Source organism: Oryctolagus cuniculus, chromosome 2 (assembly GCF_051225735.1).
Source record: "Oryctolagus cuniculus isolate XC-2025 breed Fujian yellow rabbit chromosome 2, ASM5122573v1, whole genome shotgun sequence".
Taxonomy (NCBI): Eukaryota; Metazoa; Chordata; class Mammalia; order Lagomorpha; family Leporidae; genus Oryctolagus; species Oryctolagus cuniculus.
This window is the reverse complement of record NC_142868.1, coordinates 74,623,798-74,650,491: the sequence shown is the minus strand read 5'-3', so window position 1 is coordinate 74,650,491 and position 26,694 is coordinate 74,623,798. Positions and strand designations below refer to the sequence as shown.

Genomic DNA, 26,694 nt, shown 5'->3' with positions numbered 1-26,694 from the left:
ACAACTTTATATGAAAGTAGGCAATAAAATAATGCTTTGCGAGCATTCAATGATGACAGCTTTCTCATGAGAGAAATCTTGGTTTCATGTAGTGTGTTTTACTTCCCTTGGAATTCTGGATATCAGCAAAGTTTAACAACAACAACAACAACAACAAACTAATAAAACGATCTGAGCCCACCTGAAAGCTCCTATCAGAGACAGAAGCATCTAAGTGAGCCCCGCGACTCAGAAATAGACTGAAAGAGATGGTCTTCATGGCTTGGGCTACAGGAACTTCTAAGAAGAAGCTAACAGCAGGCTTTACCTGCTGGATTTTAACCCATCTGCTCATCATCAAACTGCTGTCGGTTTGGACGTATAATTATGGTGCATCAGACTTTAAAACCACATGGGATATGCAGAAACACTTTTGCAGTATTCACCGGACAGAGCTGCTTCCTCTGTTTAAAAAAGAAAACAAGCCTCAAGAGTGTGTGATTCTGTTGGCCACTGTGAGTGAGGTGAAGGGAGGACGATGGGAAGGAACGGGCCAAGGCAAAGGAGGAAACGGGTCAGCTCGGGGAGCAGCTGCTTGGCTGCTGTTATCCCAGCAGTCCAGCGTGCAGCCCCAGGCGGTGACCTCAGCCTGCAGCTGTGCACAGACCTTTGCTCTGTTTACCGCCGGGTGTGCAGTGTGCAGAACAGCTGGGCTGCAGTTATCCCTCACACAAGCGGCTTTAGTTGGACTTAACTGGCCTGGGCGCCTAAAGAAATATTTGGCATAAAGATTCATGAAGGGGTTTTGAAAGGATACCCATGTGAATGCCGGGTTAGGGTTCTCGGCTGCTCCTTGTCTGCTGGGGTGCGGTGTGTGTTGGTGTGTGAGAGGATGTCACCCCGTGATTTCAGGACATGGACCTTCCCTGATTCTTACTGTGGCAATGGAAGAGATTTATCACATCCCCTGTGCTTGCTCTCCCCAGCCCCCTCATCCTCAGTCTACTCTCTTCTTGCTGAATCCACAAATCCACTCACTTTCAATTAATCAGACATCCTGCAAAGCTAAACCAGACATAAAATCTTTCAGAATCTGTAAAAGCAAGGAATCTTCCCACAGGGAGAGGCACAGACGTTCTGAAGAAGTTATCACAGGAATGCAAAATCCACACCCTAATTAGAGACACAGGGGTCTTTCGGTCCTTGCATCCTAATCATTCCATTAGCTGATTGTACATAGTTATGCATGTTTAATTAAGCCCCCCCAAAACCCACCAGCTGTTAAAGAACAGTTGGATTAGAACTTTTATATGCACACTTATAAAACACAAAAGTATCTCCAGTAATTACCTTAAAATTAGAAACACACGTTTATGAGTTAAAAAAAAGAGGGAGAGAGAGAGAAGGGGCAGTGATGTGGCACAAGAAGTTGAGCCACTGACTGTGGCACAGGCATCCATATGTTTCTAGTTCAAGCCCTGGTTACTCCACTTCTCATCCAGCTCCCTGCTAATGAGCCAGGAAAGGCGGAAGATAGCCCCAGTGCTTTGGCCCCTGCACCAACGTGGAAAACCTGGAGGAAGCTCCTGGCTCCTTGCTTAGACCTGGCCCAGCCCTGGTAATTGTGGCCATTTGGGGAGTGAACCAGCTGATAGAAGATCTTTCTGTCTCTCTGTAATTCTAGCTTTCAAATAAATAAATCAGTCTTAAAGAAAACCCACAAACCAACTCATTTACTAAATCATCCCTAAAATGTACAGTCGCATTAAAGATGAACAGTCAGTGTTCGTACCCTAAAATAACATGGTCCTGAGAATAATTCGAGGCCAAAGACAGAACAAGCAAATCTCTACTATTTGTGCCAGGAAAAAAAACCATTTCAAAGGAAGAGACGAGGTACTTTAGTTTTGCTCCTCAAATAATTATTTGGATGACATCTAGAGAAAGCTCAATGCCACAGTCAAATACAATCTCCTGGATACGTCCCAGGCCCTTCAGCGGTGGTCCCTGGGGAGCGGAAGGGCAGCCATTACTTCATCAGTCCTCGGTGGTCCTCTCGCAGGGGTGGGGCAGATGTTTATTACTGCCATCTCAGAGAAGCTAATTTCCCTTTGCTGACTGCTAAATGTACATTTACGGGGGAAAAAACGGCCATGACCCGAGATCGTTAATATTCTTTGTTTCTATTCTTCTGAAATAATGCAGAGCTTTCTTAATGTTTGTATCTGCACAGCATGCTTCCCTCTGAGACAACCATAAGTATTTTAATGCTTGAGGAACGTAAATAAATATCTTAATAGAACAGAGCCAGAATCCTTTGGCACAGATCTCAACCTCACCATTTACCTACTACAGGACTGAGCATTAGTGCCTCCCCCTATAGGATTAAATAAAATGACACATGAGCAATGCCTGGCCCTGTGCCCACCCTGTGTGGGGTAAATATGACTGTCATTATTATTAACCTCCTAACATTCCATCAATTCAAATGTGTTTCAAAGACTTGGAGTTCCAGTAATAGAACATAACAGTTAAAGAGAAGCATTGCTCATCTAGTATTCAAGCAACGTAAACATACACCTCCTACTATTGTTCATGACAGTATATGCAATAGGATTTTCCTTTCAGGAAATCTTAAAAAAAAAATCAGTCCTAAAATATAACAAAGAATAGGAAAAATAAAACTGGGAGGCAGGGTCACATGAAAAGTCAGGAAATTTCTTAAGGTGCCAAAGAAGAGATTGTGACGTAAAGAAAAGACAAGCAGGACTTAAGGTGACTCCATTCCCCAGCTGCACCTACTCTCCCAGATGCTTCTGGAAGCCTTCTGTGGAGAGCTACCCTCTTCTCCCAGAGTCCCCCGCTCTGCACTGTGCATGAAGGGAAGTGACCTCCTGTGTCCAGCTCTGCTTGCTCACTTTGGGCTCCTCCCTCCATCTCTCTCTGGGCACCAGGAAGCCAGCCACCTGCTCCTTCCACCCTTCAACACCACAGGCCCTCAATCCATTTCTCAGGGCAAACATAATGTTCCTGTCTTACTTGTGCACCCCACTCCCAGAACCTTGAATGAGGACAAGCTTCTACTGTAGTACAGTGATGATGCCATAATCTTCTATGAGGAGAGATTTTCTCATAATGCAGTTTTAGGGCAAGTGACTAGATTGGTGACCCTTGTAAAGCAAGGTCTAATCTGTTTTAAGATCAGGTATTAACAGGGCAGGCACCTGGAGCAGAAACTAAGATGCTGCATGGGCCACTCCCATCCCATATCACAGTGCCAAGGATCAAGTCCTGGCTCCACTCCTGATTCCAGCTTCCTGCTAATGTGTACCCTGGAAGGCAGCAGCAGATGGCAGGTGAGTCGCCACCACCCACGTGGATGACTCAGAGTGAACTCCTGGCTTCTGGCTCTGAATGGCTCCAGCCCTGGCTGATGTAGGCATTTGGATCTACCTATGGGAGATTTCTCCTGTCTATTTCTGCCTTTCAAATAAAATAAAAAAGACATAAAATTAGAGATAGTAATAGCACTGATAAAAAGTAACCAAGAAGACATTAAAAACATACATTAGTACTTTGTGGAAAGGCAGTAGCCTATGGGAGAGAAACAAGAACTCGGGACCATGGCTATCCCACAGATAGGCATTTCCAACTTTCTGGGCTTCCGTGTCCTGAGGCGTGGATAAAACAAGAGTACTTCAGAGAGCGAGCGGGAAAACGTGCATTTTCCAGAAACATTTTGAAGTGCCTCTCCTGCCAACCTTGTAGTTTGGTGACAATGGAGGGAAATAGTTATTATGCTTTGTACAGCGAGTCTTCACATGTTGGCTGAATGATCACTAGCCATAAGAGCTCCAGGTTTTGCTTCTCTGTAGGTGCTTTTTCACATGGCCAAGACATGTGGCAGTTGTATGACAGACAAGGTTCTTTTCCGGAATTTCAAAATTAGCTGGAAATGGATCTCCGCTTGCCCTCAGGCATCGCATCACTGAACTTACATGAACCAATTTCAGTCTTCCACCAATGCTGACATATTTCAAAGAGACTTTTACAAAATGCCTGCACTACTGAATCCATTCTCCCATAAATCATCCCACCCTACCTTCTTAAAATTCAGCACATACTTTAGGAAAAGGCCCAACTGGAGCTGGAGCTCAAGCCTCCTGCGCTCCAAAGCAGAGATGACCAGACAAGATCCGACTGGCTGTGTTCCCAGCTGGAGGTGTGTGAGAGAGGAAGGAGTTCACAGGCACACTGGATGGATGCCTTGGGCACTGGGCTTAATTCTTTGGTGAAAGCACCACTGAAAGGACTGCAGAAATAAGCAGAGTTGGGGCCGGCGCTGTGGCTCAGCAGGTTAACGCCCTGGCTTGAAGCACCGGCATCCCATATGGATGCCGGTTCTAGTCCCAGCTGCTCTTCTTCCAGTCCAGCTCTCTGCTGTGCCTGAGAAAGCAGTAGAAGATGGCCCAAGTCCTTGGGCCCCTGCACCCACATGGGAGACCTGAAAGAAACCCCTGGTGCCGCTCCAGGCATTGCAGCCATCTGGGGAGTGAACCAGCGGATGGAAGACCACTCTCTCTCTTTCTGTCTTTCCTTCTCTCTCTGTGTAACTCTGACTTTCAAATAAATACAATAAATCTTTAAAATAAAAATTTGGAAGCCAGTTTACAAGAATGGATTCAAATTAGCTGGGGCTATTTGATATTACTCTTACCATGGGTCCTTGATGTTTATAATTCATATGAATGAAACAATATTCTGGACAGCTAATGTGGTGTCCCAGTGTGGGCCCAGGAACACCTGCATCAGGATCACCTGGATGGTCATTAACAGTGCAGCTTCCTGGGCTCTCCCCTAAGCCAACTGAGTCAGAAGCCCTGGTTGTGAGAACTGGGAGTCCAGTCCGCATTTTTATTCCGTCTGTCTTAATACACAATGAAGGGGTTTGGCAACCACTGTTCTAGACAAATGCTATTAAATTAGAAATAATAACCTATCCATAGTTGAGATTCTGGAGTAAGGACAAGGAATATTACTCAATGGGCCTTCAAAAACAGACATCATTGTGGTAGCTTTGGGATCCGCAAGGAGAGAAGGCCTATACTTCCTGGAATGGAGAGTCCCTGTCAAGGTCCCCGCGGGTGCCTAAAGGTCAACCAGTGAGGATCAGACCCGCCTCGCCTCAACCTTTAACCCCTATGCCCTGAATCTATAAAAGGAGCCCTCCCAATCTCTGACAAGCTACTTCCCCAGTCTCCGCTCTGTTGGGACTGGGGAACCTCGTCTGGGAGCAGAACCCCAATAAAAGCCTGTGAATTAATTGATTCGTCTGCCTGGGAAGATTTGTTATGCGCCGGACACCTTGCACATTGGTAATATTTTGCATCTCTGTAGGGGAAGAATATGGCTTTTTACTTAAAGTACAGCCAAGCAAACTCCAAATTTAGGACAGACATGGATAGGAAAAGGATGAGCCAAGTGTGAGGGAGTCATCATTCCATACTCAATTAACTTAGTGTGATTAAAAAAAAATAGATTTTTATTAATGCCTACTTCAAAAAATCACTTCTAGAATTCTGCAATTCAAAAGTGACTTAAATACAGAGAGTTTTACAATCACTTTCAAAATATGCAGCCTTCTTAAATGAGAACTCGACAAAATCACAACAGTGAAATAATTAACACATTCCATAAGGTGTGAGGTGGTCTGTAGTTCACAGACGCTGGCTAGGTGTTGCTTAGATACTCTATCTGTGTACTGCCTTCAACAACATACTATTTTTGGCAGGTGACTTTTTTTAGTAGATAAGATATATTTTAATCTAACACTATTGTACTTCTTGAACTTGATTTGAAGACAAACATTCCCATTATCAATGTGAACTAGTATTTATTTCAGATGAGTTGCCAATGTTTTTAAAAGTTACATCAAGCTTCCCTGTTGTGGTTAGCAAGGGTTTGCTCGTCTGGACACCTTGGATTCTTGTCCAAGCTCTTTGCTTTGAAGTCACTTGACCTCAGGAAAGTGACTTAACCCCTGAGCTTCAATTTCTTTTATATTTCATTTTATAACATGGAAACTACCAAGCATGGAACACTGCTTGTTAGGATCGAGTAGGCACCCAATAAATGCTACTGTTAAACTCATAATTTTTACACAGAGGGCAAAATCAACTAGTCCTTTACATAATCATTATGGGAATTCCAGAAATTTTTAGTGAATTGAGGGTAAAAAAAAAATCTCACTAATTTCGTGAAATAAGAACAATTAGGACTAATGTATAAAAAAGTGAATTATCTACTAATTCTTATGACTAAAAGATAATACTGAAATACAAAACACTTTTTCTTCATTAGTTTAGTAAAAAAAAAAAAAAAATAGGTGATCCCAAGGATTAACATTAATAAAAAGCAACAAGCGGGGCACAACAGGACAAGCTGCCACCTGTGATGCTGGCATCTCATATGAGCGTCAGTTTGAATCCCAGCTGCTCTGCTCCCCATCCAGCTCCCTGCTAAAGCACCTGAGAAAGCAGCTGAAGATGGCCTGAGTACTTGGGACCCCACCCACTCATGTGGGTTCCTGGCTTTAGGGTGTTCCAGCCCTAGTCACTGCAGGCATTTGGGAACTGAACCAGTGGAGGAAAGATCCCCTCACCAGCTACCCTGTCTTTCAAATAAATAAAAATGCAAAAAAAAAAAAAAAAAAAGGAAAAAGAAAAAAGCAACAGGAATCCCAAAAATCATAATTCTAGCTATCTGTTACACCTGTTTCTTATTCAATTTGACTCTAAAAAGAATCAGAATGTCAGAGTGACACATTGACACTCCTGTCTCAGAAGTGAGACGTTCGCTGTGGATGTAGACCATTAAAGTCAACTGTAATCTACTGCAAAGGCTGCCACTTTCAAAATCGCCTGTGGATTAACATTAACATAAAATGTTTCCAAGAGAATGAAAGTTAATCTTTACTATTCATTTCCAAAGACAGAAATGTTGTTTTTAAACAAAGGAAAACATTTGTACACAGAGAGTATTTACATATCATTGGGAGTAAACCACTTCTACCTAACTACCAGCTCTGCAGTCTAAGTAAGCATTCACTGAGTCTAACTAAGCATCTGGAAGGGGCCAGGCCCAAAGTGAAGGTGATATTGACCTTGCCCTTGAAGACATCGTAACTCTGGACAGCAAGAAGAGGCCTGAAAGCACATGACTTTATCAGTGTGTACCAAGTGTCTTGAAGGATACGAGAGACCATGCAATTAATCTGCTTGAAAGATTTGGGTGAAAATCAACTGAAGACAATGGAGTTTAGCTAGAACTTAGACAATAAGTAAATGATAATACATTTCAGAGTCAAAAATAGGAAAACAGTGGGAAAATGAGAACACAGTTCATGCAGAGGGGACTGCGTGTGCAAAAGATGCAGAGAGAGGTCCGAAGGAGCCCACAGCTAGGGTCTGTGGGAGGGAAGGAAGGTGTGAAGAAAGGAGAGAGAGCATGGAGACATGATGTCGGACTGCAAGGTCATGGTCGGCCAGATCACAGAAGGTGCATTGTAGTGTATCTGAACTCTCCCCCAAAGTCAAAATAGAATCATTTACATTTGCTAAAAGTGTCCAGCATTATTACCACGACAGTCCCAGGAGCAGTTGGAGAGGAGATGGGCAGGCCTGGAAGCAAGGTGATGTGCGGGGTCATCACTGCACTGTCTTGCAGGTGAGAACGTATCAGCTTAAATCAGAACGGGAGCAGCCCAAATGCTGAGAAGGCACAGATCTGATATTGAGGGCACAGACTGATGGGCAGGTGGAGGAGAGTAGGAAGAACGAATGTGCCTTCAGCTGTTAGCCTGCACGCTCAGTGAATGAAGACGCCACCACATAACCCAGGAAACGCACTCTGAGAGGAGCAGGTTTGAATCAGAGACACTGCAGAGTGTTCAGGCTGCAAGGAGCTGAGCAGCCAGGAAAGCCCAAGCACACTGGGTTGGCTCACCTGGAGACAGCCCCTCGCAGGGAAGAATGCACCTGCAGCTTAGGAAGCAAAGCAAAAGACTTAAGGTAGTGGCTGAAGGCATGGGAATGGATGAGAAAACAGCTGACGATGACTATTTAAGGACAGGTGAAACTGTGGTACATCCACTCCCAGAGTCATTAAACATGGCTATTACAGATTATGTGGCAACAAGGAAAACTGCTTAACTATTAAGTTAAACAGATTGGATGATACACACAACAATGTAGGTGAGTCGCAGAAACTTCATGCTGTGGGAAAGAAACCAGCCACCAAAAGGAAACTATCATACGAGGGGACTTTAAGAAGTTTATAGGTGCCAGTGTTGTGGCACAGCAGGTAAATCAACCACCTGTGACACCAACAGCCCATTTGGGCACTGGTTTGTGTCCAGGCTGCTCCATTACCAACCCAACTACTTAATAATAGCCTAGGAAAAGCAGCAGAAAATGGCCCAAGTGTTTGGGCCCCTGTCACCCATGTGGGAGATCTGGATGAAGCTGCTCCTGGCATCAGCCTGGTCTAGTGCTGGCTGTTGCAGCCTTATGGGGAGTGAATCAACAGGCGGACAATCTCGCTGTCTCTTCCTCTCTCACTCTGAGCTTCAAAATAAATGAAAAAATAAATAAATGTAGAAAAAGTTTGTGGAAAAATGGATTAATGTTTTTGGTGAAAGAAGTTTTGGAAAACCATGTAGGTTTTTCCATAACATATTTTCCATAAACGTTTGGAAGACTCCTTGCTTATTTCCATTGATACAGAATTCTAGATTAGACAAAAACTGTGGTGCTAAAAATCAGGCCAGTGTTTTGCTTCTGGGGCAACTGACAGGAAAGTGCAGGGAATTAACAAAAGAATTTTCTGGGGTCACAGAAAATTTCCAAACTTTGATAAAGGCACAGGTTATAACTATGTGTGTACATTTGTCAAAACCAATGGAATCATAAACATGCCATTGCATGTAAAATACATCTTAACAGCTAGAGCCTTAAATGGGATACAGACACATAATCTAAGACAAGGGATAGTGCAACTATAAAAATGTTTCGTCCGAGTACCAGAGCTATGGACTATTCTCTTAATTTTCTTCTTTTTTTAAGGTTTATTTTATTTATTTGAAAGGCAGAGTTAGAGAGAGAGACAGACAGACAGACAGACGGAGGCAGAGACAGAGATCTTCCATCTGCTGGTTCACTCCCCAAATGGCTGCAATGGCTGGAGTTAGGCCGATCCAAAGCAGAGCCAAGACCTGCCTCCAGGTCTCCCACATGGGTGCAGGGAGCCAAGTACTTCAGCCACCTTCTGCTGCTTCCCCAGGGGCACCAGCAGGGAGCTGGGTCAGAAGTAAAGCAGCCGGGACTCAAACCAGTGCCCATACGGGATGCCGGCACTGCAGGCGGTGACTTTACCCGCTACGCCACAGCACCGGCCCCTCATACGTTGTTCTTAAAAGGAACGCTAACAGCTCCTCTGCCACAAACATTTATTGATCACTCATGAAAATGGAAAGCATATTAAATTCTTTTTTCTCTGCAGGAAGCTGGAAAAATCTCTGCAGCTAGAGACTTTCTATCTGCTAATAGGCAAACACCATATACTGCGAATACAAGTTATCAAGGGATCAGGGGGCAAGGGAACCTCGTGATTTTGTTGAAGAGACTGGGAGTTTGCTGAAGACTTGAGGAAGCAAACCTGAGTGGTTCCACGGGGAGGGCATGGCTCAGGTGGCAGAACCAAGGTAGGCTGGTTTCAACTGACACTAGAGGACATTTGTCAGGGAACAGGTGAGATGACAGTGGGAAAGGCAGGCAATGTCCTGTACAGCTGGAGGTGGTTAGGTTCTGAAGGTCAAAAGCACGCCATTCCTGGGTTTATGACTTGTCCTTAATTCTCAGCATTCTCAGTTTGGGAACCTCATCTCCATATTCATAGAGAAGGCAAAGAGAAACCACACACTGGGAGGTGACATCACCGACCTCCGATGGTTTGGAAGGGAAAAGGTGGATTGCTCGGTCGATGCTGATGGTGGCAGCTCTTGGTCTCCCCTTCCCTCCATCAAGCTGCCTGTGATACTCGATACTCAGTGCCAGACAGTTTACAAGGACCCCCTACGTGATCCTCAGGGCCACCCCAGGATAGACCCTGGGCTACTCCTGCCAGGCTACACAGAATGAAACCAAGATGGACAGGATTTCCTCCAAGTCCTCCCCCAGGATCTGAACCCAGAGACAAGCCAGCACTTTGCCCTACTACCTCAAACAAAACTGATTTTTTTTTTTTGACAGGCAGAGTGGACAGTGAGAGAGAGAGAGACAGAGAGAAAGGTCTTCCTTTTGCCATTGGTTCACCCTCCAATGGCCGCCGCGGCCAGCGCGCTGTGGCCAGCGCACCGCGCTGATCCGATGGCAGAAGCCAGGTACTTATCCTGGTCTCCCATGGGGTGCAGGGCCCAAGCACTTAGGCCATCCTCCACTGCACTCCCTGGCCACAGCAGAGAGCTGGCCTGGAAGAGGGGCAACCGGGACAGAATCCGGCGCCCCGACCGGGACTAGAACCCAGTGTGCCGGCGCCGCAAGGCGGAGGATTAGCCTAGTGAGCCGCGGCGCCGGCCAAAACTGAATTTTAATCATTGCTGCGAAAACCTATGTTTTTCCATGCTGGCTCATGCTGAAATGAATAATTCCACTGGCACTGGTGAGAGCATTCTTCCCGGACTGTCTCATCTGCACTGTTAAGGGTTTCTCTTCTCTTCCCCGAAAGAGCAACATCTCCAAAATGCATTCCCTAACAGTCCAGCCTTGGGATACGGCGGGGTAAGGCCAGGCCACCCACCACATCTTGGCGCTGTGACAGCCCCAGATAAAGCATACCAGGGCAGGGCAGGCTCCGCTTATCACAGATGGAAAGCTGAGAGGGGTACAGACCGGTACGCTCTCTCCCGTCACTGTCTCTCTAACTGGAGGTGCCGGAAAGCTGGGTCCCAACTTAAATCGCTTAATTGTGTTATCCACCAAAAGGTGATAAGAGGATCCCCCATTCAAGCCCAGTGAATGAGCACAGTGTTCCAAGTCTCCCTCCTGGCTTGTCCTGGGTGAGGAGCTGAAACGTGAAACAGTACGGAGGCTTAGCTCCACTCCAGGGGCCATAATGAACTCCGGGACACACTAAAGGACCTGTTTCCAGATCTTCCAACTCCACATCCATTGCATTACTTAAGGCCCAGCACAGAGCAAATTATGTTGGTCATCTGGGTCATCAAAAGGACAGCAGCAGTCAGGTGACCTGGCACGAGGCCTGCAAGGTCTGCAAGAGCTAGCCTCTCTCAGCTGCGGTTTCCTTGAACTGCCCGTCTAGGTCTCGCAAGTCTTTGGGGGTTCTGAGGTTTCATCTGCCTTCAAATTACTTGCCCATAAAGGGTCCTTCATTTCCAGGGCCTGACACTCGGTCAAGCACTGATGTCTTGGCCGGGCAGCCTGGAGTTTGGCCCCTGGGAGGTGAAGAGAGAAGAGGAATGCAGGAAGTCTTGCCTCCACATTGGCCACCCTTTGCTCTTTGCCCTGGGTTGGGGAGGGAGTGTACAAGTCCAGCAAATGAAATTGGCAATGCTCAAACTCTTGGTTTTGTCCAAAGAAAAAGTGGAAGTTTCTCCCAGCACGGGATGAACACAAATCAGTTCCCTGACCGTTCCCTTCACAAGGCTTGCACACAAGCCCATGCACACTTCCTAAGCAGTCCCTCCGTGTGCACAGAAGACGGGGTCTGGCTCTGACCATCAACCCCAAGTCTGGCTGAAGCTGAAGCAGGAAGCCAAACCCCTAGGCAGACAGAGGGACCCTGAGGCAGCGAGTTCCCTCCAACACAGTAGATGACAGAAAAGGCGGTGCTGTCTCTGTTCCTGGAGCTACAAGGGTCTAGGCCGGTGAATACCAGCACTGAGGGGTGAGCGCCACAGCCCGGGGCCCTCTGTGGAGCTAGGCTCTTACCTAGCATCAGGCCCATCCGCATTTTAAGATTAGTCTAGAAGATTCTTTCCTCAGACAGGCTGTGCTAAGATAGGCAGCATGCTTTGAGCTCTACACTCAGCACTCACAAACCAGCCCTCGACAGTGTTACCTACTCACTGTTCGCAGACAGGATATTTTCTCACTACTCCTTAAATGAAAAGTAGTTCAGAAAAAAAAATGTATGTCTATGATGGAAATTTTTAACAGGAATTCATGCCATTAACAGAAAGCATCCCGTCCATCCCTTCAGCAAGAGAAATGTTTTGGTCATCGGAAGCTCTCTCGGCTGGGCTTAAATCAGTGCCGGGAAGTCTGTGAACTTGAGGCCACACAGCCAAGATGGAAGTGAAACGCGGACAATAAGGATACCAGAGGGTGGGAGCGCCTGGTGCCCAGTGGCCGGCCACAGTGCAGGCGGGAAAGCCAACAACCTTCCACTTGCCCCTCACCCCAAAGAAAGGGAACAACAAGGAAAAGCGCTTACCGAGCTCTCCCCGGAGGTTCACGAGTTCTTGAGATAGGGTTTTGTGTTGTTTCAGGGCTTCCTCCCGCTGCGGAAAACACACATCGGGTTACCAAATGTTTTCAAGGGGGCCCCTGTGAGTCAGGTACGTTTGTTATCAGCAGGAAAACGAGATCCACAATTGAGAAGCCAAGATATGAATCACGTAGGCTAACTGTGTGTGTTGTTGAAAAACACAGCCGTCTCCGGGTTGTTAAGGAAATTTACTGCTCAAAAAACCTGTTCTCAGGTCCTAGTGAAAGTTTCATTTGAGGAACTGAATGGCTCAGTGAAAAATACTGACTCTGAGCCAGCGCTTCCACACTCCTGCACAGACCCTTCCTGCAAATGCACACTGCACTTAAGCTGGAATGCATGCTCCCCCTCCCAGGGCAATAAAGAGCTAATCAGTTTAAGATAAATATTTAATGTTCTAAACATAGGCACTTAAACGCACTTTGTCCCATATTCACAAATAATGCAGCTTTATTACAAGGGCAATCCTTTTACTTCTAAGAGGAAGACAAAAAGTTTGCTAGAACGCGGCAGCGAAAAAAATAATCTTCTTTAAGGACAAAATTAAATTAATTTTGTTCAGCACTGGTTTCTAAGGAATATTACGTTTTGGATCAGCCAGAGTTCTAAAGACATGTTACAGAAACACACTAAAGGAAACGAGGCAGCTGTTTCAGAATTCGAAGAGCAATGATCGACCTAGAGATAAAGAAGAATTTTCAAGGGAGCTGCAACTCACAGCGACCTCACACACGTACACAGCCTTCCACAAACACGATAATTACACAGTTACCTGGAAGGTAGATTCCCTAGCACCGGGGGGAACTGGGGGAAAGCACGATTTCCAAGCTGTTTGAAACGCCCCTGGCTAGCATCACCCGCCACAGAGCTCCCAGCGCAACACAGCGTGATCAGAGTATCAGAGATCTGGAGACCCGGCCTTTGCAGGCAAGAGTTGCTTGTCATTCAAAGCACTTCCCCCCTAATTCCAGACAACCTCCACCGTGATCCCTGACATCCTGCCCGAAAAGCACTAGAAACAAATACTCATTACCCTTGTTGCTGCACATGGAGAATACAGGCACATTTTGCTGCCGGAGCAGCCCATTTTCCAGCTTCTGCCTCCAACTCCCCCCACCCCCTGCACTGTCCAAGAAGTGCACAGGTGGCTGCACCACCCACCAGTCGCTCTGTCGACATTCAAAGCTTTACCAGGAGGCTCGCCATTGGCCCTCGGGCAGCCGCCCTGCCCGTCCTGCAGGTTACTGTATGCCTCAGACTCCTCTCTCCCTACGGAAGCTGAGACTGCAGCTTCTGCCTTTGGCACAGGCAGCCTGTGATTACTTAAAGCCACAGACCTTCATTTATGAAAAACGAGAGCCAGACATTAGACTGATCGATTGCCACTTACTTAAATATCAGCTGGTAGGGTGGAAAGAACAAGGGGACCCTCTCAGCATGGGTAATGGCGTTATTTTTAGATTTGTGAGCCTTTTTACTCTCCTCTCTAATTGAGGTCAGTAGATGATCACACTTACTAATAGAAAAGGGAAACCTGTTCTTTAAAACCCTTAGACTAAATGGAGTTAGCAACTAGGTGAAGGGCGGTGAAAGGTGGGCGTGTAGTGCATTAGAATTTTAAATGACATTTTTACAATCAGTGGTGTTTCTCTCAAAGTTTAATTGAAATGCTTAGGACACTGCCCACCAGAGTTTTTAAAAGTCTTAAGCGCTGATTTTAGACTTTGGGGATCACACCAAGGGTCTTCAAAAAGTCCATGGAAAAGATGCATTATAAAAAAAAATGCATTGAATCTCAAAAATTGTGTCCCCCAAAATGCTGCTTTCAGTTCCATTTCCCGCAAACACCTTAAAGTGCCTTGCATATTTTACAACTTTTACTTTGTATTAGTTTCTCATTGAGAGCCAAGGAATTTAACTTTAAATACTAGCACTGTTCTTGGACACTTAATGGTGACCAGAGTTCAAGAAGTACTTTTTCAGGGCATACATTTTGGCCTCCATGCAATCCTAAAGGCTTGGCAATGTAAACTTGCTTTTAACTATTTCCGAAATCATAAGTCAGTTCAAGTTTTCAAAATTAATTTGTAATTGGTTTTCTCAAGTAGAAATTAGAAGTTGAAGAAAATCAGCCTGGATAACAATGGGGAAAAAAGTATACCTACTACATAATTCTCTTAATCTCCTAAATTTAAGCCTTAATTTTGTTTGTTTAGTCATCTAATTCAAGTAAGTTTTGGTAAGTTGTGTTCCTCACATGACAAGGGGATCCAGAGATGGTTTCTCTAGACACCACCATGCAACCGTAAAACACAGCAGTGAACTTGCTTGGACGTCCCTACTGGCCCCATTGCTAAGGAAGAGAGGGCAAGAATCACTTTTCAAATTTATCAAAACCAAAGGGAAGATCAAAAAATAATAAAAAGTTACAGCTGGTATAACATTGAGGAACAATTCTGCGAAAACCATTAGGTTTTGTCACAAAGAGATATTTCTGTCACCAGAGATTTTTGCTAAAGAAAGGGGCTGGGAGTAACAAGGAATCTCAATTTGTAAGTGGGTATTTTTACCCCAACGCCAGCTCGCGTCCTCTATACTCAGAAGCCATGTACATCTTCCAGCCTCTGTCAGTCCCAGACCCAGCAACAGGAGGGCCCAGAGGGCATCCTTCACTCTCTGTCCAAACAGGCTGTACAACAGTCGGGCGGCTCTTCCTTCACAGGTATCGTGAATCCACAGCACAGTTTGTGTCAGTACTCGCTATGCCCGAGTCCTGATCCTCGCCAGCCCATCCAGGCGCCATGGAAAGCGTCTCTTTCCCTTTGTAAGGGCTGTTGGGTGATGGTTCCACATTCTTTATCCATATCAACCCTTACTCAAAGAAAGCTGCTCATCTGGCTCCTGCTTAGAATCTCAGCCTCTCTTCTGTCCAGGTCAAGTGTGCCAACCATTTGCCAATGCCACCTTCTCTGGAAACCCAATCCACCATAAAAACCCCTGGGGAATGCTAAATAACAATCATGGGACACCATCAACTTCCCCTAAATGCCTGGAAGGAACATTTACCCTTTTGAATCTGGTTGGCAAATTATTATTCAGTACTATTGACCAAGCATTTTTCACAGATATAATGCTGTGAAATTTAACACATGGTCCCTACCTTCAAGGTGCTTGAGACCTACATAAAACAAAAATGTCCAAGTCCAGCTCTGTGGTCATCTATCAAAGCAGATGATGTCATCTCAGGGGAAACAGTACAGGACAAAGGAAAGACCAAGGGCTTTAAAGATGATCCTTACGGGAAATGCCAACCACATGCACATCACATAATAGACACACACTAAGTATTAGTTTCTGTCTACTGTCCCTGGTAGCTTGTCCTTTAAGTATACTTAGCATTTACTTACAGATGATAAAATGCATTTTGTGACTTAGATACTGATTTACTGATTCTTTTTTCTTCAGTGGCTCCAAACTCAGTATTTCTATCCTAGAAGATAAACTCCTTAAATTCTAGATAACAAGTTTATTTGATTCTCTTTGTATGGTAACATGCAGAAATCCTCACAATACGAAAAAAAGGGAAAGGTGGGAATCTGGATAGAACAATGCACTTATGCTCATGCATTAAATATATGAAGTGCTCCAGGGAAAATGGATTCACCATGATTTAATTAGGAGTCTGGGATGAGGGCACTTAGTCTCTGGCTGTCATCCCATCAGTGTGCCTGGATTTTGCTGGCTACTGAAGGGCATCATGAGCAGGGGGGATGGGTAAAAAGCAACTATGTCAGAAGGCTCAGATGTGCACTGCGCCTGCTCTCCTGCCCAGCACCCACGTTGTATATTTTTCTGGTGTGGTGGTGGTTGTTGTTCTGAGACTATTTTACTTAAAGTAGACTCCTAATGTCATTCAAAAGTTGCCTTTGTTTAGGTGCAACTTTAGGTTAGATTCCACTTGCCGAAAAGAATCTAGGGGCACTTTGAAGAATTGGTTGGAAAATGGGGGTGGGGAGGAGGTGAGCTGAGTCCTGTTTGGAAATCTACCTCTTGGCCTTTTGTGTAGGAAAAGAGATTACTGTCATTGACACTGCCATTCACTTTGGCTGTGTGTACAGAGTGTTGTCCAACCATGCCAGGATGAACCAAGAATTAGAACTATTATTAATATGTCCTTTTGAGAAAAATAGTAAGTGTTTCATCAACATCCAGATTTCTTGAGACATTCATTAGAACTTCTATATAATAAGACAGCCAATAAAGAATAAAAGTTGTAGTTATTAAATAGACTTGCAGCGGGGCTGGTGCTGTGGCGCAGCGGGTTAACGCCCTGGCCTGGAGCACCGGCATCCCGGTTTGAAACCTGGCTGCTCCACTACCCATTCAGCTCCCTGCTATGGCCTGGGAGGGCAGTAGAGGATGGCCCAGGTCCTTGGGCTCCTGCACCCATGTAGGGAGACCTGGAGAAAGCTCCTGGCTTCGGATCGGCATGGCTCTGGCTGTTGTGGCCAGTGGGGGAGTGAACCAGCGGATGGAAGACCTCTCTCTCTCTCTCTCTCTCTCTGTGTAACTCTGACTTTCAAAAAAATAAATAAATCTTAAAAAAAAATAAAAAAATAAATAGACTTGCAGCAAAAGGGTTAGTGATGTGTCCAGAATTTCCTATAATCAGCTACATTTACCTATAATCTAATGCTCCAAAACCATTTTCTAAAGGTTAGCAAGAAGAAAGATACACTTGTGTATGTGCACATCTATATATATGTACACATACATATTTACACATAAAATATACACATACACATCTGGGGCCAACACTATGGCACAATGGGTTAAACACTGCTTGCATTGCCAGCATCCCATATGAACACCAGTTTGAGTTCTGACCACTCTACTTCCAACCCAGTTCCCTGCTAATGCACCTCGGAAAGCAGAAGATGGCTCAAATGCTTGGGCCCCTGCAACCCATGTGAGAGACCCAGGCGGCATTTCCTGGCTCCTGCCTCTGTCCTGGCCCAGCCCTGGCCATTGCATACATTTGGAGTGCTAGCCAGCAGATGGGAGATCTCTAACTTTGCATTTCAAATAAATACATCTTTTTAGAAAGTGCACATATGTAGTATGCAATGTGTGTGTGCACACACAAACTTCTATAATGGGTATGGGAGAACTAAAGGGTTAAGGGAACTTAATTGCTTAACTTTTCTCCTAGTTATTTCTCTACTTTCCAACTGTTTCATATCAGTACCCTGTACACATTAGGCAATCACTAAATATTTGCTGACTAATTATAAAATAAAGAGAAGAAGAGCAAAGAACATTTACATAAGACTTTATGTTCATCTTATATCTGGGATTCCACTTGTTCATACAAGTGTGCACTGTATGTCCACTACAGATGCCGGGGTGGTTTTATAAGGACTTGATGCATAGCCTGCTCTCACTGAAACTCCTAACCTAAGAAGCAAGAATGAAATGGATACCTATAATATAGAAGAGAGAATGAAAGAGAAGTACAAGAGTAATTACCCCGTCATCAGAGCGTGGATAGAGCATGGAGCTCCAGGAAAGTCTTCATTAAAAAAGGGAGGTTTTGAGCTGTATTCAGTGGAGCCACAATTACATAGGTATTAGGATCTAAATTGAAGTGTAAGGCAAAATTCATATACTGTGAAACTATCCTGCAAATTCATTCAGAGTCTGGCCACATTGCAGACCAACAAAGCATCACTCAGTGTATCCAATCCCAGGAATTCTCCTGCTAGTTTTGGACCTACTGCTTCTGCACTGAGTACCTGACAAAGTGTTTGGCTTGAGTTGAGGGGCCAGGCTCTGTGGGGGAAAAGTATCCTCCTACAGTGGGATTGCAGAGAGCACGCAGTGTTCATGCCTCGAGAGGTATTCAGAGACGAAGGGGATGCTGGAAGAAGAGCAGACTTCTTGCTTCCATCAGAACTCTGCTCCTGGAGCTTTGCTCTCTTAGGGACATAGAACGCAACACTGCCTTCATTTGCCTTTTTACTTAGGTTGTTGGTAGAGTGAATCCACGTAAATTAAATGCAGGTAGTGATGTGATGCCACACTAAGAGATCTGAACATGCAGCTATTAGAGAAAAGACCAGTAGCCTAGTAACAGTACTTGAACAGAGGATGAAAAAGTATAGGCAGTTCACGGGAAATGGCGAGTTCACCGTGTCCTAGGTCTGGGTTTAAGTCCAGTCCTCCACTTGCTGGCTGTCTGATGACGGTCAAAGTTACTCAGTAACTCTATGGTTCAACATTTGTATTTGATTGTGGTTTTGGTGAGAATTTAATGAAGTAAATAACAATTTCTGGTATTTAGTAAACAAATTCTTCTCCTCCATCTCCTAAATACACAACTTGAATATCTGAGTAATATTCAAAAGGGCAGCTGATGACAAATTACAGACACCCTTATAATTCAAGTTATAACACAGAGTCATCTCAAAGAAATATAGAGATTGGGCATCTACTGCTTGGGGTCAGAGGAGTTTTCAATTTTTTTTTTTTGATTTGGAATATTTTGAACCCAATTATAAACACATAATTCATGCATATTTCAAATATATCTGTTACATATAGCCTGAAGGTAATTCAAGCAATATTTTTAATACTTTTGTGTTTGAAACAAACCTACATGTGTAGAGTTTTCTACTGTAGCATGTTTGTGCTCAGGAAGTTTTGGATTTTAGAATATTTCAGATTTTTAATTTTTGGATTAGAGATGTTCAATTTATAATGTGAGTCATGGATATAATTTAAATTTCCTAGTAGCCATATCTTTAAAAGCTTATGAAAAAGATCTTTAATATATTTAATTTAATGCAAATATGCACAAAATATCATTTCAATATATTTAATATGAAAATTGAGATATTTTACCCATCTTTTTGACTCTAAGTTTTTGAGACTCACACGCAGTATGCACTTACCATACGTCTGAATTCAGACTGATTACATTTGGGTACACAACAGCTTCATTAAGCTAGTGGCTACCATACTGGAGGGTTCAGCTATAGACAATGGAAACCAACAGTGGATTTAATCAGCAACTGGAATGCCTTCAGAAAAACAAGCTGCTAGCACAGCGTGGGGTGGATTACAGAGTAAAGAGTGCAAGCCTAAAGCAGGCTGAGCAGCAGCTACCACAACCTGGTGGACGGGTACCCAGGGTCTGAGAGATGATGGTATGAGCAGAAATGGCACAGGCAGGATGAAAGGGTCAACAGTGGGGTGACAGTTCACGGGACTGGATGACTATTTCACGTGGGAAAGGAAGAAAAACAGCAACAGATGGGGCTGTGAGTCTGGATGCAGTAAAAAAAATAGTTGAGGCTGGTGCCGCGGCTCACTAGGCTAATCCTCCGCCTTGCGGCGCCGGCACACCAGGTTCTAGTCCCGGTCGGGGCGCCGGATTCTGTCCCGGTTGCCCCTCTTCCAGGCCAGCTCTCTGCTGTGACCCAGGAGTGCAGTGGAGGATGGCCCAGGTGCTTGGGCCCTGCACCCCATGGGAGACCAGGAGAAGTACCTGGCTCCTGCCATCGGATCAGCGCGGTGCACTGACTGCGGCGGCCATTGGAGGGTGAACCAACGGCAAAGGAAGACCTTTCTCTCTGTCTCTCTCTCTCACTGTCCACTCTGCCTGTCAAATAAATAAATAAATAAATCTTAAAAAAAAAAGTTGATATTTATGTCTAATAAGAAAAACAAATTGTTCACTATATTTAATATATTACATGGTTTCCAAAGTAGCTTACATGCTTATATAAACCCTTGAGTTCCCTTTTAACCTATTAATGAGAAGCAAGCATACTACTCAGCAAATGTATCCACTTTCCCTCCAAATTTTACACACACATAAAGGTATAAAGCATCCATCACATTTATCAAAAATCTCCAGCCTGGTAGCCCCTCAAAGTCACAGAACAAGTCTCAGTCACTTTTGTCTGCCCTGCCTAAATAGGCAACCACATTGCAGTGGTGTCACTATGAAGTCATAAATTTGTTGAATTGAACTGAGCTACAGAACAATCAAATTAAAGTTTCCTAATTTCGAGATGCCAGGTTGCCATCTTTAAAATTGTGATTAATGAGGCTGGTGCTGTGGCGTAGCGGGTAAAGCTGCTGCCTGCAGTGCTGGCATCCCATGTGGGGGCCGGTTTGAGTCTCAGCTGCTCCACTTCTGATCCAGCTCTCTGCTATGGCCTGGAAAAGCAGAAGAAGATGGCACAAGTCCCTGGGCCCCTGCACCTGCGTGGGAGACCCCGAAGAAGCTCCTGGCTTTGGATCAGCACAGCTCTGGCTGTTGCAGCCATTTGGAGAGTGAACCAGCGGATGAAAGACTTCTCTCTTTGCCTCTGCCTTTCTGTAATTCTACCTTTCAAATAAATAACTTTTTAAAAAAATAAAATTGTGATTAAAAAATATTTAAGGGCAGCTATTTAGCCTAACATTTAACACACCCCTCATCCTTCCATGAGCCTTGGTTCGATTCCTGCCTCTGGAATTTCAGTTTTTACTATTACAGACCCTGGGAGGCAGTGCTGATTGCCTAAGTAATTGGATTCCTGCCACCCATATGGGAGACCTGAATTGAGCTCCCTGCTCTCCCAGATGTAGGCCGGCCCTGCCCCGCCTCAGCTGTAAAGGATATCTGAAGAGTGAATCAGTGACTGGGAGCTCTCTCAAGTAAATCAAGTACATTTAAAAAAAAAAAAAAAAATCTGTGGCACTCAAGTTATCTTCTTACCCCAGATTTCCCAAGATAACTGCAGTTTTTGTTGCTATGTCGGTAGCACATGCTCATGTAAACTTAGTTTCCTCAATGAATTTTAACCAGGTCCTGAATTAACATTCCTGTGAACTATCAGGCAAGGGTAAGAAAACAAAGAAATTCTGTTTTGTTTTTGTTGTACCATAGATTACTTGAAGAATGGGTGGAAATTCTGAAGAATCTCCAGATAATGATTCTGGGAGTCATTATATGTAGTCAATAAATGTAGACAATCTCATTTTTCAAAGTATTAGACTAAGCGTTATATGGAAAGCAACATATACTTAGACAACAATTTAAGTGGGATAAAAAGATGTCAATGCAAAAATAGGTCTAGAACATACAGGAGCACAATAGTAATTATCTTTTTGGTGCTGGCATCTAACCTAGAGATGCTGGGGGAGAAAAGGAAGCACAGTCATCCCTCAGTGTCCGTGGACGACAGATTCCAGGACTCCCGCAAATCCCATGATCTGAGGATGCTCAAGTCTCTCACATCCAATAGCTTGGGGGTAGCATGTGACCTAGGCACTTTAAGTCATCTGTCGGTGACATGCAATACCTAACACAATATTCAAGCTACATCAATATTTGCAGTACTGTGTTGTCTGGAGAATGACAAGAAAAATGTCTGCATGTGTTCAGTAAGGTGCAGGTTTTTTTTTTTTCCTTCAAAATTTTAATTTATTTCTTTGAGAAGTAGAGACACGAAGAGCAGAGACAATCGGAGAGAGCTCCTAACCACTGATTTATTCCCTCAAATGTGCTTGACGGCCTGCAAGCTGGGAGCCATGAGTTCAATCCAGGTTTCCCACATGGATGGCAGGAACCCAATTTCTTGAGCCATCACCACTGCCTCCCAGGCTGTGCATTAACAGGAAGCTGGAGCCAGAGCAGGGTGTGGAATGCAGGTACACTGATACAGGATGCAGGCACCCTAACTGCTAGGTCAAATGCCCACCCTTCACATGTTTCCCATCGTGGTGAGCTAAATCTGGGTAGCTATCCGTGCGGAGCACCAACTTTATCAAGAAAATGTTTCTAGGGACTGACTCTGGTATCAAGTGGAAGACGGCATAACTGGATGAACCCTGTCTGATCTTTCCACCAAAAACTTGAACATGTTCACAGGACAACAGTGTGAGTACCATCCCTCCCCAACTCCCCCCATGGCCAACCCCTGCCTGGGGTCTCCCTGCCCTCAACCCTGCACGAGGTGATGAGAAGGTGCGGGTCCTTACCTCGGAAAGGAGGCGCTGGATCACAACTGCCAGGGCTTCAAGCTTGACATTGCCTCGGGACAGGAGCTGCTTGAGTTGCAGGATCAATCCACTTTGGTTTTCGCATTTTGTTTTATATTGCGCCAACTCAAGCGTTCTCTCAGTGGACAGCGCATCTGGAGATGTCTGCGTCTGGATGCATAAACTTCTGGAATTTTTCTGCCTGCCCTTTTCAACTGCGAAAGGAATTAATACAGGCATGAAGATATGCGATGTTAATTTTTATAATCGCCACCACATGGGTTCAAAAACCACAGAAATGCATTTAAGTCATGTTTGCGTAAGGAGCACACATGGATGACAACTGGAATTAATCAAAGATCTCTACGTTTGGAATTCATAAACACAGACAATGGCTTTAGTTCTGACTTCAAAATTATGTGGGGCAGGGGATTTTGAACATGAAGCAGATAGATTTAGCAACTCAGGAAAAGGAAAAATGGATGCAAACTGATGTTGATTTCATAGCTTCTAACTTCCCACTTAGATTGGTAGAGAAACTGGGCTGTGATCAGTATTGCACTGTTCTGATCACACGCTGATGAAAAACCCTCAGTGACTGGATGTTAAGTGCCTTTCTCTCCTTCTGCACAGCTCGTGGGTCCCCTGCTGGCAACCTGGTCATTCTGTTAGGTACGAAGCTAGAAATTAGCCTGGGGTGGGGGGAGGGTCTGAGGAACTGGCAGAAATCTGCAGAAGCCCATTTTGGAAGCAGCCCAACATCTGCATTTGAAGTCCTGCTCAGACCCTGATAACCTTCCAAGTGGTCCCAGCCCTTCCCCGCCATGGGAATTCTCTCTCCCCAGGACCAGATGGGTTACTTGGCCTGGTAACACTGAGCAATAAAACCATTCCATCCTTCCTCCAAGGCGGGCACCCTAGGGAAGCTCCTTTGCCTAGTGCCAGGAGGACTCCCCAAACCAGGGAAGGAATGTCCTAATTTACACTCAGCAAACCCTTAGTCCTGGAGAAGGGGGAGGAGGTAAAGAGAAACGGTGGGAAAGAACTGGACCCTTCCCTTACAAGCCTCTCACTCTCCACTGAGCCTCTGGCCTTGCTTTCCCCAGTCTGAGTGACTGGGCCCTCTCTGTCCCTTGCATTCTGATGGATGACCTGTCCCCAGTAAAGCCTTGCTACTTTGCTCTGTCTCACGCCTGAATTCTTTCTTGCGGGAAGACAAGAATCCCATGACTCATCTCCATTGATAATCCAAGGCCTTCACTGCACACGACTCACTCCCTGATCTCTAATAAATCAGTACAAACATTGAAATTCTACTCACATCTGCCCCACTAAGTTCCCTGTTAAGGGTACCACCTTCTTGACTATGCTATTCTATTTTCTATCAAACATAAGCTTCCCTCAGGAGTAATAATGACTTCAATATTTTTAAAAGGCAAATACTAATACTCCAAATTCATCCAAGATGCTATGCTAAGTAGTTATTCACTTCCTATGCCCTCGGAATTACTCTATTTTAAGTGAAAACTTGCTCAGTTTTGGAACTGTTCCAATGGTTCAGTCACTTTAAACGTCCAACAGAATTGGAAAAACAGGAAACTGCTAAGCTTCTTGAAATAAACAGGCCAAATAATCAGAACAAATCTAAATCTGAAGGAAGAAAAAAAGTGACAGAAGCTAAAAAAAATAGTTTCCTTATCTGATAGGCATTCCCTATGACATCCACATTCTGAGACACAAACAAATCTAAGATGATCTTTAAGCAGTTAGTAATAATCTCAAAATTTTCAGGGAAAGGCAAGTTATAACAGTGATTGCCAGGAGGAAAATAAAGCATCAGTATTAGTGTTGCAAGAACCAACGGCAACAATCACTCGATAGATTCTTTAAGTTAAAACCAGAGAAAAAGCCTTGTTTCCTATGGTTGCTTGATATGATCAAACATCTCAGATCTGAATTAATATTGGATCATTCTCAGTTCTAAAATGACCATGATACTCATTTAGCTTCAATAATACTTTCAGAGGGAAAGTATTTATCCATTATTCTCCATTAGCAATAATTATTAATAGTTCCTGATCAATAATTACCACTTTGATAGCAGATGAAGATAACAAGTACTGTCATAATGTTATAGTCTCAAAGGAACAAATTATCAGAGTCCCTTCCTATATTGAGAAATAATTGAAATATTTGATAAATTGTCAAAATATTGGGGATTGGTATCCCTTTATTTTATGCCATTTCCTAGACATTCTTGGAAACCTATCTGCATTTAACACTGATCATGATAATCACGTAGTGTTGGACTGCTCACAACGTTCCCTCTTCTGAGTCTCCCCATGGCCCTGGCCAGGGAAGGTGAAGCTGTCCTCAGTGCACACAGCTTTAAGTCACAACTTGGGCCTCTGACACCAAGTCTCCACTGCTGTTCCCACACATTCTGGAAAGTGGAGGGGGTATGGAGCCTAAATGGGGTACGTACGAAAAATATATGCAGTATTTATGCAAATCTTAACAAAATGTGCCTCTAATATAGTCAAGCTTATTATGTGATCATGCATTTTAGCAAACCTATTGAAACATCTCTGTGCTATGTAACTTCTTACAAATGGAAAAAAATCTGTTAATTCTTTGGCCATCTATAATTTACTGCAACATCCACAGATATAAATGCACTCTCCTGGCTAGTGTCATTGCTGTATATCCTACTAGTCCTAAATTTAAAATTTCATTTACTTAATGATACACTGCTTTATCATTTGAGTCCTTAATAAAGTTTCTCTTTCTAGAATTTCTAGTAATTCATGGAATTATTTGTCACTTATCAGAGTTTAAAAACAGGTTATGCTGCGATTATTTACAAAATCTGAAAGGTAAATGTTTTAAGATTCTTTTTTTTCTTGTGCTTATAAACATGCAACAAGACTATCCAGAATACACATAAAAATAGTAATGATATTTGTCTTTTCAGGGAGGGAAACAGGAACAAACCAAAAGGTGTCCTAAAGCATGTTTTATACCTAAGCCATGTGGTAAATGCATTATCTATTCAGAAATTAAATATCAACCGGCCAGTTCTGTGGCACAGTAGTGTGCCACCACGTGTGGTACCAGCATTCCACATGGGCACTGGTTTGGTTCCTGTCCTGGCTGTTCCACTTACAATCTAGCTCTCTGCTAATGGCCTGGAAAAGCAGTGGAAGATGGCCCAAATGCTTGGACCCCTGCACCCATGTGGGAGACCTGGAGGAAGCTCCTGGCTCCCAGCTTCAGATCAGCCCAGCCCAGCTCCAGCAGCTGCGGCCATATGGGGAACCAACCAGCGCATGGAAGACCTCTCTGTCTCTCTCTCTCTCCCTGTAACTCTGCCTCTCAATTTTTTTTTTTTAAATTAAGCATCAAGGTATAAAAGTAAATAGAATTATATTTAAAGGATGGTTAAAATAATTTTGAGTATGCATTTAAATCTTTACTACTTAGCCATCAAGAAAACTAATCTTCAAAATTCCTCCTTGTGGAAGCTAGACAGGCATCTCAATAATGCAGGCTTTGCTGGTGACTGCTCAGAATAGGTTTACTACTAAGAAGGGAAGTACAGACATAGGATTCTTCTAAAAAGGACATGTCTTCAAAGTTGAACACGCACACACACACAGGCTGCCCTCCACCTGGAGCTAGAAAAGCACGCTATGACCTCAATCTTCCGCTCCATATCCTGTGCTCCCTCAGGACAAAACTGTACCGCAAAGCAGCCGATGACCCAGTTAATGCATCTTTCCCTCTCCCCTCGTGTCTGGCCTAGCTGAAGACCAGAGAGGATGCAAAAATCTCCAGTGATGCTCAAAGCCCTAAGGCTGCTTCATAATGCTAAAAATCCATGGGTCTTCTCAAATCCTACAGGACTCATTACTTACACCAAAGTGGCATCCTAGGAACAAACAACACCCTTCTCTCCTATTGATCAACATGTTACCATGTTGATAATGCAGCTTGTATTTACACCCATAATACCCTTTGCTTGTTAAAACCATTAGCAGGATATGTTTTGATTGCAGAAAATCAATTTAATGCGAGGCTTGAAAATTAAATGTTAACTTCTACAAAGATGCAGAT

General features: G+C 44.1%; 1 protein-coding gene across 10 annotated transcripts in view; it reads right to left on the bottom strand.

Moving 5' to 3' along the window:
• MTUS1 (microtubule associated scaffold protein 1) overlaps window positions 1-26,694 on the bottom strand; it is a 163,580-nt gene that overhangs the window by 16,168 nt on the left and 120,718 nt on the right. For 8 of the 10 annotated variants that reach the window (XM_070068467.2, XM_089325863.1, XM_051842585.3 and 5 more), the window contains 2 exons: window positions 22,579-22,793; window positions 12,490-12,556 (listed from right to left, as the gene is read on the bottom strand). In XM_070068467.2, the coding sequence (XP_069924568.2) occupies window positions 12,490-12,556; window positions 22,579-22,793 (282 nt within the window). Of the gene's footprint in view, window positions 1-12,489; window positions 12,557-13,576; window positions 13,856-22,578; window positions 22,794-26,694 lie in introns of those variants that run through there. The other 2 variants (XM_051842590.3, XM_089325865.1) reach the window with 2 other exon arrangements.